The following is a 15,192-nucleotide window of genomic DNA, read 5'->3' as shown; positions in this document are numbered from 1 at the left end:
CCGAATCCTGCAGATACAAAGTGTTCGTAGGAACTCGGATTGCTGGAATCCAGGAGCTCACTCCTGGACACTGCTGAAGGTATGTTGAGTCGTCTAGCAACCCGGCGGATGACATAACCTGGGGGAAGACCCTATTGGAGCTGGCTCAGCCTAATAGATGGAGTCAAGGGCCAGAGTTCCTGTACCAGAGCCCTGGGTTATGGCCGGTAACCCCTACAGCAGTGACCCTAGAGGGCCCAGCAGAACTCAGGGTTCTGTGGGTTTACTACCGTTGACCCCTCCGCCATAGATGTCAGCCAGTAATCCACCTTCCAGGATCTGGTGGAGGCTACTTGTACGTCCCTAAATGGGGTGGCTTCCCAGCTCAGTGCAGCTAATTACCAGCGAGCGGAAGACAGTATTCTGCAAAGAGCACAAAGGGAGAGATTCCCACAGGAGTTTGTTGCCCTACATTCCGACAAGTCCTTCTCCTCCAGTAGTTGCCTCATCATGCTGTCCCCTGAGTTTGACACCCACACAGGGTTAATTCATGTTGGGGGTCGATTACAGCATGCTGAAGGCCTCAGCACAGATTCGGTGCACCCGATAGTACTTGACCCAAAACATCTAGTGACTCGACTCCTGCAGCAGTATGACAGCAAGCTATGCCACCCATGACCTGAACGGGTCTTTGCAGAGCTCCAACGACAATTCTGGATTATCAGAGGAGTAGTAGTCCGTCACCACCAGCACCACTGCCCAGAGTGCCAGAAGTGGAGGGCCAAACCGAAGGTGCCCAAGATGGCCGACCTCCCCCCAGTCCGACTATGTCTTCTGAAGCCTGCTTTCTACTCCACGGGGGTTGACTGTTCTGGCCCCTATTCAGTGAAATGGGGACGGAACACTGAGAAGAGGTGGGGGGTGGTCTTTAAATGCATGACTACACGCTGTATTCACACTGACCTCCTCTGTTTGATGGCTAGTGATTTATTCCTGATGAGTCTCAGATGCTTTGTCACACGCCACGGCACTCCCTACGAGATCCTATCCGACCAGGGGACAAACTTCCGTGGAGGAGACAAGGAGCATCAGGAGAGCTTCACAGCCATGAGCCCTACTCTACAGACTGAGCTTGCCAAGCAGAAGATAAGGTTCTGCTATAACCCCCCTGAACGCACCGCACTCAAACCCTCACCGAAGAGGTTCTCAGAACCGTACTGACCGAAGTGGAGGGGATCCTGAACAGCAAGCCCCTGGGCTATGTTTCGTTGGATATCGCGGATCCAGACCCAGTCACCCCAAACTATCTCCTGATGGGGCGGCCTGATGCGTTGTTACCTCAGGTCGTCTACCCTGAATCCGAGAGATTAAGCCGACGGAGATAGAGGCATAGTCAGGTGCTTGCCGATCAGTTCTGGGGTCATTTTATCAAGAGGTACCTACCGACCCTGCAGTCCCGGCAGAAGTGGCAAACAGGTACAGGAGACCTTGCACTTGGTACTGTGATCATGATTGTCGACCATCATCTCCCTCGGGCTCTTTGGCCGGTCGGCAAGGTGAAGGAGGTCCACGTCAGTTCTGACGGCCACACACGATCTGCAGATGTTCAAGTCAGGGATAAGGTCTACCACCGAGCAGTAGCCGTCTCATAAAGCTGCCTGCAATCCCTGAAGATAATGAGATCGCTACCTCTGCAAGACCTAAATAGCCTCTTTGAGATGTACTTTCACATAGTGAATGGAGGGGCGGCTGTTCAAGAGGCTAACACACTAATTGCAGCATGTGAACGCCTCATGTTCACAGCATGCTGCTGCCGCTCTAGCCAATTAAGAGTGCTAGCAGGAGGAGAGTGAGAGAAGAGAGGAGAGAGCAGACAGTAAATACAACGCCAATTTACTTTTCTGTTAAGAGTGTGCATGTGTGACAAAGGGTGAGTAACCAATTAGCCTTTTAAGACATATTTGTTGTAATGTGTCATTTTCATTGCTGCATGGAAACTGCTGTGTGAATTTGTTGATGTGTAACTGTTACCGTTGGCATAACTTTGATAGAATATCACAATCCATTTAGTAACTGGTCACATGGAGAGTGAGGCAGTGATGCTGTTTGAGTACATTATTTATTTATCTTGTTATTGTAACTGTGAAATAGATACCATTCTTTAATTATTTTGGTTCTTGCGATATAGTATAATTATTATAATCATTTTGCTGTAGGTCTGGATACAGGGAATGTGTTATTGTTAGAGCAAATACTATACAGTCCACCTTTAGATAATAGTTTATACAGCTTGATAGATTACCTATGTGATTACCTATTACCAAGGGTTGTTGTTTTTCTGTTTAGACCACACTCCTGTCTGTCCTGAGAATAAACTGGCCAGAGATAACCCTCATGTCCGTGTTTTCAATGACACACCGTGGAGACAGCCATCTTTAACCTTGAACCAGAATCCTATGCATGATGTGTGTGTGTGTGTGTGTGTGTGTGTGTGTGTGTCTTTTATACTTGAGGATAAAATGTCATCCCAAAGATAGAAAGATTATGAGGTTATGAAAATCCTCCAAGGTGAGGACATTTTGCCAATCCTCAATTTTTCAAGGGGCTACTTAAGTGTGTGTGTGTGTGTGTGTGTGTGTGTGTACTTGTATTTCTATACTTGTAAGGATCAAATGTCCTCCCAAGGATGGAAAGATTATGAAAATCCTAAAAAGATTATGAAAAATATGTGAGGAAGTTTTGCTGATCCTCACTTTTTCAAGGGTGTGTCAGTGTGTGTGTGTGTGTGTGTGTATGTGCACGTGTGCACGTGCATGTGTTTTTTTTTGTAGGTGGTTGTTTTCTTCTAGAAGCTTCTTACAACAACAAAGAAGGGAAACGCCTTCACATACAGAAGGAGTTACAAACAATAAAAACAATGTAAATACAGTATAGGGATGGGACAGTATATCGAAATTCAATATATCGCAATGCAAAAAAGTGACAATATGTTTTGTGGGCCAGAAAAATGAATTGAGATATTAGCTCCATTTTATTCTGCTGTAGTACTAATCACAAATGAGACAGTTTGCCCCTCACAATTTCACAAGCTCTCCAGCAATGTGCTCAGAAACAATTCGCGGAACTTCTATTTATTACAGTGTATCGTGGTTGTATCGAAGCCTGAACCCCATATCGCATATCGAGTTGTATCGTGAGATATGGTCCCATCCCTAAGATAGGCCTTCATAATCAAAATAGCAAATGGATGGACAAATTTGAATAGTGTTAATGGACCATATTGTTAACTGCTCTATAATACAGATCTCTTTGACAGTATATCTTCCTGCTTCTGTGAAAGTGTTTGTTTTGTACATCTTTGTTGTTGTTGTTTTTTTTTGGATGAGCTCATTCTATTGCACTCCATTCATATATTATTTCTGCAACCGAAAGAGGAGGGGTGTGTGGGCGTGTAGTCTATAGCCTCTGCAAAGCGTATTATCTTTCATTCGGGCTATTTGAAGGCAGAGTGACTTTGAGGAGCATCACTCCTCTCTTCGCTCCACACTCAGTCACTTTTACAAAAACACACTAATTGGCTCGGGGTTTTAGCAGCCGCTTTCCATAGCCTGCTTTATTGGAAGTGTAAATTCCTCACACTCGTCTGCAGGTCACACACGGGATTTATGACAGGACGCCAAATATGAAAGGAATTGTGCGAAAGCTATCCGCTGATCGAGGGGTTATTTTACGTCTGGATCATATGAGATGAGTGAGCGGCACATGAACATCTCCAGAGAAGTTTGTGGATTTTTACTCGATTTACTGATTGGAGATTCGTTTAACATGTGTGCTGCATCTTCATAATGATTGATTTGGGGAATATCTGATATGGCAAGGATATCCATCGACCCGAGACTCATGCTTTTCATACTACTGGCATTAATTCTCTTACAAGGTATGTACGAGCTCCACAACAAACTTTCACATCTTATTTTGTATGCATAGGTTTTTTTTGTGATTTAAAGAACGTTTTGTTTTTTGTGTTTTTCTTTTTACACATTTCTTATACAAGGTGTCTTGGCGTCGGGTGCCTTGGTCAGACCCGAAGTCAAACCTGCAGCTCTCCCAGACTCTCTGAACGAGCGATCTCGCAGTGTGTTTGGCTCCCGGGGATCCACGGTTTTACCGCAGTCTGAGGCAAAGTCAAGGTCCAAGCGCTGCACCTGTTATTCCTACAAGGATAAAGAGTGTGTCTATTACTGTCACTTGGATATCATCTGGATCAACACTCCCGAGTAAGACATTATTTATTTAAGTATTTTTTTAAGCCCATATGGGCTTGGAGGAGGATTTCTCCAGCTGTCTATCAAATAACTCAAACCAATAACTAGCATAATTGCCGCAATATTGGGTCTGCAATATTGTCCATAAAGATAAAGAGTGATTGCTGCTTTTAGTGTTTGCCTTTGACCTGTAGCCTATGTCAGCACATTTATAACAGAAAAAGTATAATGGGAGTCTGGTTTGGGCAACTCAAAGTTGAGTTATGCACCAAAGCCAAAACATTAGCTATAAGAAACAATGTCCAGTAATTGCTCCCCTAAGGCCCCAAACACAGTCACAGTTCAAGTCATAGCAAGTCCAACAGCAATAATTGCCCTGCAAGGCCAAAGCTTTGCATTAGAGAAGCAAAGTGGTGCTTGTTGTTGCAAGAGCAAATGTGCTCGCTCTCTCTCTCTCTCTCTCTCTCTCTCTCTCTCTCTCTGCCCCTCCTTCTCTCCCTCTGCCTCTTCACTCCATATAGCCTACTTCATCCTTCTTTCATGCCTCCTAGGGGATTTTGATGACTGCCGGTACAATGTATGATCTATATATTTTCGGTCCCGCCTGTGTGTGTGTGTGTGTGTGTGTGTGTGTGTGTGTCACTCATGTACCACTTTACTTACATGTGTTATTATATGAGTGCTCAAACTGTATGGTCATATTATTTACTTACTGCTTTCTATGATGGTCACTGTCCATGGTGCTGATGTGCAGAACAGAAAAGGGTATTTTCAAGTTTCAAAATAGGTTACAGTCCATACATTTCAATACAATGAAAGCTTGTGTCCTGGCTCTTACAAAATCACACATGAATAAAGAAAAAAAGTAGCACACAGCACTTAATTTCTAAAGTAAGTAGAAATAAAGTGCTGGATGCATTACACCCGCATTAACAGGACAATAAAAACAGCAATAAAAGGACAATAAAACCCATTTATTGATACCAGGCTTAAATCTTCTCCGCTGCCCTCCACATGTTACTCTTACTTAAATCTTGGGAAACTTGGGAAATACCTGCCAAAATGCAATCCATCTGCATGACAGACACATTAAAACTTTTCCACTACCACTATAGATAAAAAAAAACATTCTAATGAAGTTGTGCACATATTCATTTGCTAGCATCTCATATGCGCAATAGGCATCGGCGAACCATGATAAACATCTGAATACATGTCAATCAAAAGTTGTTACAATCAAAAATAATCAAATGCTCATGCCAAGCAGTCACCACTTTGTGGCAAACCATACATTTATTCATGTGTAAGAGAGAATGTGGTATGGACTTGTTCAATGAACATATGAAAGTAACTAAATCGGCTGACCGGTCTAATGGATCCCAGGGAGCTGAAATACCATTTGTCTGTGGCAGAGAGGCCATGAGGCTGAATGGACAGAGATCAGAGAGAACTTCAGGTCTGTCATGCAGAGCTGGGTAATGATCTACAGAAGGTGAAGGATAGGCTTCTTAGTCTTCATAGTACACTTGATTATAACTATAATGGTCTACTTATTGCTCACTGGGAGTTAGGTTTGTTGGAAGTCCCCTCATGGGAGTTTTCCAGGTAATTACGTTTTACTACTACTGTATGTCACTGTGTTGTAAATTTATTGTCAAATTATTTTGATCTATGGTTGCAGGTTTTCGTCAGTACGTAAAATTAATTACTGGAACTGAATTGCTAGAAATGACTAAAAGTGACTCAGAATTTTTAGCCATTCCCAATAAATTTTAGCCAGAGAGGCACACTGACTGTTCCTGCACAACGATTTATGTTGCACCTACAGGTGTTGACAAACCATGAAACAACATAATAAGTTGCTACCTACTAGCATAATTAGCTGCAGCTGTTCACATTGCCTGATTGTATTTACATGGCCTGTGTTCAAGACAGACATACCACAGATTAGTTATGCTACCTTAACACATCATTCTCTCCACCCCCTTGATTTAGGGAACGGTTCTTTGTTCTGTCAACTCCTACCGCCCATTAAAAGCCTTGGCAAAACACTAGGAAAGCATTCTTTACTCTTCTTTCTTTTTGTGCCAGGACTGCCGTTGGCTGTTTCAGGTACACGGCCCACTTTATTCCTGCTTAGCAAGTTGGGACAAATTGACATACTTTAAAGGCTGAGTGGTATAGTGGCATATAGTTTAACGTATGGGCATATAGTGTTTTCAAACGTGTGTTGTCACATAATGTTGAAAGCAGGACTACGTATGACAAGTGTGTATATGCTGCTGATGAAATTATTTGGTTGTATCAAGTCAAAGATTAGTTCAGAAAATCTGAGTGTGGAAAGTGAACGAGGAGCACGCAACCTACCTTAATGCTGAAGCGCCTTGGGCAAAACATTTAATCCCCAACTGCTCACTGGCTAACAGTGAAAGACTGTGGTAATTAGTGTAAGTGTGTATATGTCACTCTCCCTTCTGTTGTGACTACTCCCCCAGAGTACAATGATAAATAAAAATGCTTTTAGCCAGCTTGCCTGGTTGTGTAACAGTTTCGTCAAAGTTTTTTCTCCCTTCTCACACTTGTGCCTTGAGCTGTGTCTGTACCTGTCAGAAGCCTTTTGACAACATAACTTGTTGACGATTATTAATGACGATTAAAGTAGTTCATTGAAACCTTTAAAAACCTCTGGGACTACATTATGAGCTGCACTACAGTAGGCGAGAGCTGAGGGGATCTCATTGGATTCATGAAATACATGTGAATGTATATTGGAGCACCAGAGCAGTCTGTGGAACAGCTGCACTGTAAATTCAGAGTGCTGCAAGTGTCCCCCTCTCACTGTTCAGGGTCTGGAGACTGTGGCCAGAGAAGCTGCAGCCAATCGTTTTTTTTTTTGAAGGGGTATCCAAATAGCTGCCACTCCATTTTGGTGAAAATATATATTTTTGTTTCATACTTGCACAGCCTTTATATTTCCATGCTGGCTTTAACATGTAGCCATTACTTTACGCTTTTAATCTTCCCTTCTTCCTAACTGTTAGACTGACTGAATTGTCCACAAATCCCTCTATTTTTGCTCTTTTAAATTTCCACCAGAACCAGAATGTTCTTTTTGTCAAATTGAGCATTAAACTGTCTTCCTTGCTGATTTATGTTTAGTCTTGCCCGTTTTTTCTATTAAATGGACACTCAAAGTAGATGGAAAAAGTCAATATCAAGTGTACATTTTCTGTTTGCTGTACCTATGTGACAACAAATGCCTGCCAAACCACAGGTAAGAAGGATTCTGTCTTGACTGTTGTTTTTTTCTTTTTCAAAAACACTGAATCACTGCAAAAACCAAACCTAACAAATCCAATTCCAGACAGAATAATGTGTGCATGCAGGCAATCATCTATTTGTGGTCAATTTAGTGCACAATGCAGAAATTGATATAATTTAAGTGAGCAGTTTGTCTCTGTCTGGCTGTGGCCGTAGTCTACATGGCAAGAGAGAAATTGCTTAATGTTTGGCCACACACACACACACACACACGTACACAAACACGTGCGCACACACACACGCACACACACGCACACACACAGGACCGAGAATTTGTAAGTCAAGTTCTGAGATACAGATGACTTGGAAAAACTGCACACTTTGTTTTCTTATTGCACATGGGTAATACATGTACAGTGGGGGTGTTAAAGCCTTGTTATAAAACTGATAGATCAAGTTCTGAAATTCTCCCCCAAAAAATTATTTTTCTCAGGAACTATAGACATATAATTAGGGCTGAAAGCTGTCCACAATTACATACTGTATGCAGTCAAATTTTTTGTTACTTTGACTTTTTGGCCATTGGTCACCTTACCATAATAAGAGTATTGTTACCAAGATCATCTCTCTGTGTCTCCAGTAGCTAGTTCTGTCCGGTGGGCATGCTAGCGCTTGTTACTAGTGTTATCCTAAAAGTAAGAAAATGAGAACTTGTTGTAGCGCTAATGCTGAATGATTATTTCATTTTAATGACACATGTCTAAACCTGCCAGGCTTGTTTAGGAGATTGGTAAAATAGACAGAAAATTGGACAAAAAATCCACTTTGAATGGAAAAGGATCTCTCTTCCCATGAGACTTTGCGTAACTTGTCAGCTAAATCTGAAATGTAGGCTAATGTTAAAGTGGGAGAGAATCTGTGTACTTGTAGACAGCTAAAGTTTTTTGCGCTGTTGATTCGTAATGCACTTTACTTATGCTGAAGATTGAGATTGAAGCATAGCTATCTACTGGAGACGCAGAGATGATTTTGGTACTAATCCTCTCGTCAGATGTTGGGTAAGGTCACCAACGGGCCAGACTCCCAAAAAGTCTGTGTAGTCCTTTATAAGTGTAATATAAATTCTTTCCCAGTGCATGGTGGTCAGAAAAGTGAAAAACGCAACCAAACCAAGCTAACCAGCTAACCAAAACTATAATCCTGGGGGTTGGCAGTGAACTTTAAAACAATGAATTTCTTCTCTGGCCTAGGTCAGTAACATACTGCAGCTTTCCTATGTACCGCAATAACTTGCAAACATTGTCATTTAACACATTCAGTTTCAAAATATCAATATAAAATGTACTATAAACTATAAAGATAGGCTCAAGCTGAGCATTTTTGTGCACGTGAGAGGTGAAGTCTGAATTCATTATCCATTAGTCGTATATGTCTGTGAAGGGAATTAAAAGTGGCAAAGTATAGAAAACAAAGGAAGACATAATGTTTCAATTCAGGAAACCAAAGCAACACAAAGATACCCACATTTGTTTTTCATCTAAGCCTGTAACTCCTAAAGCCACAAACACCTTTTGTTTTTGAGAGAACAGGAATTCCAAAGTTTAATCCCTGAGGGATTGTCAAAGAGATGGATGGAAAGAAGAGGGAGGTGAAGCCAGCCTGACACTCCAAGAGTAGAGGGTGCCATCCAGATGGCTGTATGTGTAGTGTGATGGTTTCTCTGATGTAATAAAATTGATCTCTGAAAGTTATATTTCAAGCTTATCATTCAATCTTACCAAACCTTCTGCCTGTCTGCTTTTTTCCATTACCATTTTCCAATGGTCACTTAACTAAAAACAAATGTATAAGACAGATTTCATAGAACCGTTTTACTGTCTCTGGACGATCATATAGGCCTAGATGCAACTCAATTTACTTAGCCTTTTAAAATGACTTCAAATGTACAACTTTCTGAATCTTAAATGTAAGCTAATGTTAAAGTGGGAGAGATTCCCTGTACAAATCATGGCACAATGTATCACTTTGCCTTCATTCACGTGTTTCAGTGATAGTGTATGTATAGTGTATCTTCCTTTGAAATCTAAACCACAGACAGATGTGGTTTAGATTTCATTCTTCATAGTGTGGAAAGTGAGGACCGAGGAATGGCAACCTGTTGAGGGTCACTGGAAAACATTTCCAGGTTTTATGTTTCTCTGAAGCTGCCCATACAATACTTTCCACTTGGGTTCGTCCGATATGGGCCTTTGAAGGCCAAGACCCATACCGATGACGATATTCAATATCTTAAAATTTGACCATTTCCATGCCCAAGAAATTGCAGAAAATTACAAGGATTCAGTGTTTCCCCCAAAAATGTATTCTTGGCAGGGTGGAAACAGCCTTTATACCATCAAGTGACACAACTCCATTAAACTCCATGGTAAATAAGTTTTTTTAGGTGACAGGAAGCTCCTTAAAAGAAAATAAAGAAAAAAAATATTGTAGGTTTATTTTTGTTTATATGTAACTGTAGTCAGGGAGGAAGCTTAATCAATGGATTACATAACTGGCAAAAATGCCATATCTCACAAAATGGCAATATTAACCCAATATATCAGCAAAACAATATTGGTCTAACCCTAGTTTACACTCATGCACTAGTACTGACCAAAGTCAGTTGTTTAGATAAGATCCTATCCTTTCAAGCCTTGAATACTTAAAGCAATATACCATGAATATGTTCACCAAGGTGTTCAGGCTTTTCATGGCCTCATTCAAATGAATGGGAAGTAAAAATTGGAACACTACAAACTCATCCCAGCTGCATTGGATCTTGGGGAGTAATTTATATTCTGGTTTTCATCGCGGTCAAGTGCCAAATACCCCCATGTTAAAACTAAGTGGGATATTGCCTTCTAGAATTCAGTTGCTGACTTCTTTAGAGATCTGTGTTGTGAAGATAAACACAAGGCAATCATTATGTGGTTTCGTAAAGTTGCCAGTTACTCAATTAAGGACCAAGTTGGGCTCATTATTTTTCATTACTCCTGCAAATATGGCTTCTGCTTCATGTTTCCGCCTCTTAGACGCATGGTGCCCTATGGAATGTCGAGCTACCGCGGACCTCAGCGACTCCGCCGTGCTGCTGGTGGACTGTCCATCGAACATGAGGGGGCGAGGACCCAGCGCTGCGTTTGTGCTGGGCTTGAGGCAGATCCTGGGTGCTATGACTTCTGTCAGTCAAGGTAAGTCTGTCTCACCCATGACTGCAGTGGAATTCTCTTTTTTTTTCTAGTAGCCACTGGATCCTTTTCAATCTCTGTCCTTATTAGTTATGTTTCCATCCAACTGTCAAGCCAATTTAAGCAAACTTTTGAAATGTCAAAGAAAATAGTATGCCAGTTAGATGAGTTTCCATCAACTGGATTTAAGTGAATAAATAGTCTTCCTGACCGTACATGTAGACAAAACCCAACCACTTGGCTTTTATGTCCCTTCACTATGAGAAGCCGCTGCTTGTGGGCGTTTCACTGGGCGTGTTCTGGGGTCAAACACTGGAGCGAATTCTCAGTTTGTTTAACATCATTTGTGTATGTAGACCTATTTGGTAGTTTAGCAGTTTATTGCATCTTGCCCAAATATAAACCTTAGTCATATGTCTTGAAAAGGCAATCTTGAAGTTTTGCTTTACCCTAGTGGATACAGCTATTTGGATGTGATGGGATAGCTATCTACATGATGTAAACAAAATTAACATCGAATGGGACATCTTCCTGCACAAATAACTTTTGGAGAGACAATAGAAGGTATAAAAATCAACATGATGTGTAGTAATAATTAAGTAATAATTATAAGAATAATTCTCGCTTCCATTCTCCATTCAAAGACAAAGTCGAAATAACAACACAAATTTATGGACAGGGAAGAACCCAATTTTTGCCCAAATGTGACTGGTTCTCACACCGTGACTCTGTATGCAGCCTACTCATTTGCATAATATTAAACTTTTTCAACTATTGCTTGTTGCATTGTGGGCCTGGTTCATGTTGCCACCTAACCCATCACTCACTTCTCACAGACCATCAATGAAGGCGAACTGTTTGCCTTGTGAAATGGCACCTGGTGTGCAGCTGGCCTGAACGTAGAATGTAGCTGCATCAGAAAAAACACATACAGAGAGTCTTTACGCTACATCTTTATTTGTTCCACAAATATATTTTCACGCCATGTATGGCATAATAACAATAAAATTGATTCATTGATTAAATTATTTAACAAAACAAAATTCCACCTAATAAATTTAATGTAAATCTTTTTTGTCATCCTCTCTAGTTCGATGTATCATAATTTGCATAGCAATACTCAGATGGAAACACAGCTACTGAGGAGCAGTGTGCAGCAGTCCTTTTTTATTCTTCTAATCCCAAATGTTTCTTTGAAGCGCCCTGCAGAGCGCACCACACAGGACCATCTCCAGGGTCCGCGGCCCCGGGTGACGACTTGGTGGCTCTCCATCCTCAGCTCTTCTCTGCGGGGGAACGGACCCTCCCTCCTCTTTGCCCCCAGCTCTCCATTTGGCACAAGCGACTCCACAGGTATACTCACGTTCAAGGGAAGAACGTTGGACTGCGGCGCTGCCGACATTCCATGGCACCATGAATCTTGGAACAAGTTCCATCAGGCCGAGCGGCTTCGTGAACTCCGGAGCAAATTGGATACAGATCCCTGGAGGCTATCCCCTGTTTTGCTCCCTCATGAGACTAGCATCAGGATTACTTTTATCGTAATATAATAGCCAAAGACATGACATCCACCGGGCACGATCAAGCAGACCCTATATATCCATACACAGTAAGAGAGAGTTGTTGTGCACTTTGTTGTCCTACCTGACTATCTTTCAATACAGTGAGATGAATATGCTTATATCAACTTATAAAGGATGAACAGGACAATCTTGGAGTCATGAAACGACATAGGAAGTGGGAGTAAGGCATTTATTTTAGCATAACTGATGCCTTTCAGCACTTCCTGCATCAAAATACAAAAAATAGAGAAGCTCCTGGCAATCTGTATCATGGAACACACTATTGATGTTTGGTGAGATTATTTACAGTCACTCTGGAAAGCATTCACCCCCTGACTTTTTGCATATTGTTTTGTGCTAGAAGTGATTACAAAAAAGGTTTATCTCATACGTTTCCTTCTATATTAGTATATTCAACTGGAATTTTTTTTTTTTTTCACTTTTTCAGATTCTTCACTTCTCATTTTGATAGGGTTGCATTTCCTTAGGGAATCATATTCTTCATTCTATTCAAAACTTGATATATTTGCAATTAAACTACCAGTCATATACCATGTGTTTTTTCCGCATCTCCATTGGCTAGCAATGACTCTACGTATGACAACTTTAGTTCCAGCCTCGTTCAAAACTTTGAATTGAACGTTAAGCTGTAAGAAGGCTTTTTCAAACAGTGTTTTCTCTAAACATCCATGGGTGTGTCTAACAAAGCTGACATTACTTACAAATTAATGCATCTCAATGAAATTAAAAAAAGACTCTCACAGTTCTATTTTCCATTGCAGTTTTAGTTCATTTTAGATACAGAGCAGCACATGGAGCCGTCCTGTCCAGTAGCTGCGGGGCGGTTATTAACTGTTAGTAGTTGAGGAATTAAAGAAATGTAAAGTGACAGCGTGTATGCAGAATACATCTTGATTTGATGGGGAGCTGTATTTTATGAAATCGCAATTGCTCAGTACAGATGGACTTTGGTATAGTCTAATCCTGCCATGTTTATTCAGTCAAGTGGTGTTAATTATATTGGACCTATAGGCCTAAATACATAAATTGATGATCTTAAAAAGAAAATTTTAAAGGCTTAAAAACACTGTAGATTGAATGTGTCAAATTTCATGCCCAGTCTCCCTTTATTTAAGCTTGCCATTAGGTGGATAGCTTCTATATGTTGATTTGTCCATATGGAGGACATTTTGGGGAAGCAGTGTTCATTGACTTCCATTCATTTTGGATGCTCATTCACTGTCACTCACTTATATCTGTGGCAATTCTGGTCAGTAGATGGCGAATCAATCACCATCAAGAATTAACTTTGACATTCTAAAAACTATAGTGGGCTACAAATAAAATACATCTCAGTTGTGTTCATTTTATTTGTTAGAATTATTACTTTTACACTTGCTTTTCAGAAATGTACAGCAGAGTGGAAAATGAGATCTATAAGCATTCAACAGGAATCAGAATCAGAAAAAAGACTTTAATCGCCAGTACAATAAATGTATTGGAATTTTCCTTGGTGACTGCTTGACTGAGCCTAGTTTCAAGACGTCTCGGTCTTGGGTGGTGGCCAAAGTAAGTTACCAACACATGCAGCAAAAGGGCAAGTCATGAAATTACATGTAGAAGGCATATCTCTTGAAAAGTATGACTCCCTAAACTAGTACTAGTGACTAGTGCCTTTTAATGGCAGAATAGTGACTAGTGACAAAAAATAATCAAAATCAGAATCAGAAAAAATACTTTAATCGCCAATACAATAAATGTATTGGAATTTTCCTTGGTGACTGCTTGACTGAGCCTAGTTTCAAGACGTCTTGGGTTGTCCCAGTTTGAACACAGTGTATTTCCTTGTCTTAATGTCCATCCAGTTAATTTAACTTTAGCAGTTGAGGCTATGTGGAGCGTTTGGCTAATTGTTGCTTCACCGCAGCTCTCTGCGGGGAGAGAAGCCAAGGAGCAGGCCTAAAATGACTCCACACGGTAGCTCCAACTACTTGGCTAGTATTGACGGTATTGCCTGGAGCTTTTTTGGCTGCAAGTGAGCATCTGGTTTCAGCTCATTGTTAGTGTGTTGCAGCAAGAAACAATAGTTAGTTTATGTTCTTACTCAAATTTGCTATCTATAAATTAAAGTATTATCAGCACAATGTCACTCTAGAATCGCAAATCTCACTCCCACAACTTGTGTTTGCCTTAGAGCGCCGCAGTATTGTGCTCATCTTAAGATTTTTAAGCGAGCCAATTACAATGGCGGATAGGCTAGAAATAACTGCGGAGAGACATTGAAGTGTGTGTGTGTATGTGTATATGAGAGAGAGAGAGAGAGAGAGTTTTTGTTGTTTGTGTGATGTCATCAGCTTAACCTAGCAGCTGAGAATGCTGGGAACAAAACAAATGGTGAGTGTCACTACCCAATCTGAGTCACTACCAGATCTGAGTCGCGCATGATCTCTTATGCCACTTTTTCTCATGCCACTTTAAAACAACAGCCTTGGCCATCATCTCAGAATTCTGAGAAAAGTTTTCATGGATTAAAAATAATTCTGTTTTTCTGAATTAATGAGATATCTCAAAATCCCAAGAGAAGCTCTCATTCCTACTTGAGAGCTCGATTTCATGGAAGCAAACGCCTGTTTAGTTTAATCCAGTTTGCTTTTGGTTTGAAACATTGGGAGATACTTGTGTCTTTAAGTAATATAGATGGTATTGTTATTAGTTTGTCGACTTTGTGCAGGCACCTCAGGACTTTGCGGTTGTTCCGACGGAAAGCCCATTCAAAATAAAACTGAGATATCTCATTAATTCAGAAAAACAGAGCAGAATTTTTTTTTTTTTCATGAAAACTTTCTCAGAATTCGGAGATAATTATCTTGTTAATTCAGAAAAACAGGGCTTTTTTTT

At 40.8% G+C, this 15,192-nt stretch overlaps 1 protein-coding gene across 1 annotated transcript; it reads left to right on the top strand.

The window, feature by feature from the left end:
* Positions 1 to 3,849: 3,849 nt before the first annotated feature.
* On the top strand, positions 3,850 to 11,986 carry edn3b (endothelin 3b). Its single transcript, XM_071516306.1, has 4 exons — positions 3,850 to 3,916; positions 4,034 to 4,256; positions 10,577 to 10,735; positions 11,932 to 11,986. Exons 1-4 carry the CDS (start codon positions 3,850 to 3,852, stop codon positions 11,984 to 11,986), a joined length of 504 nt encoding a protein of 167 aa, XP_071372407.1.
* Positions 11,987 to 15,192: the final 3,206 nt, after the last annotated feature.

This window comes from Centroberyx affinis, unplaced genomic scaffold (assembly GCF_046629955.1).
Source record: "Centroberyx affinis isolate AG114_WGS23_722 - 3 ecotype Tasmania unplaced genomic scaffold, CSIRO-AGI_Caff_v1 ptg000398l_1, whole genome shotgun sequence".
Classification (NCBI taxonomy): domain Eukaryota; kingdom Metazoa; phylum Chordata; class Actinopteri; order Beryciformes; family Berycidae; genus Centroberyx; species Centroberyx affinis.
This window is presented reverse-complemented; position numbering and strand designations above follow the sequence as displayed.

Coding starts and splice junctions, on each gene's coding strand:
- edn3b (XM_071516306.1), top strand. CDS start 3,850: ATGGCAAGGATATCCATCGACCCGAGACTCATGCTTTTCATACTACTG. Junction 4,257..10,576: donor ATCTGGATCAACACTCCCGA/GTAAGACATTAT, acceptor TCCGCCTCTTAG/ACGCATGGTGCCCTATGGAA. Junction 10,736..11,931: donor TATGACTTCTGTCAGTCAAG/GTAAGTCTGTCT, acceptor GTTTCTTTGAAG/CGCCCTGCAGAGCGCACCAC.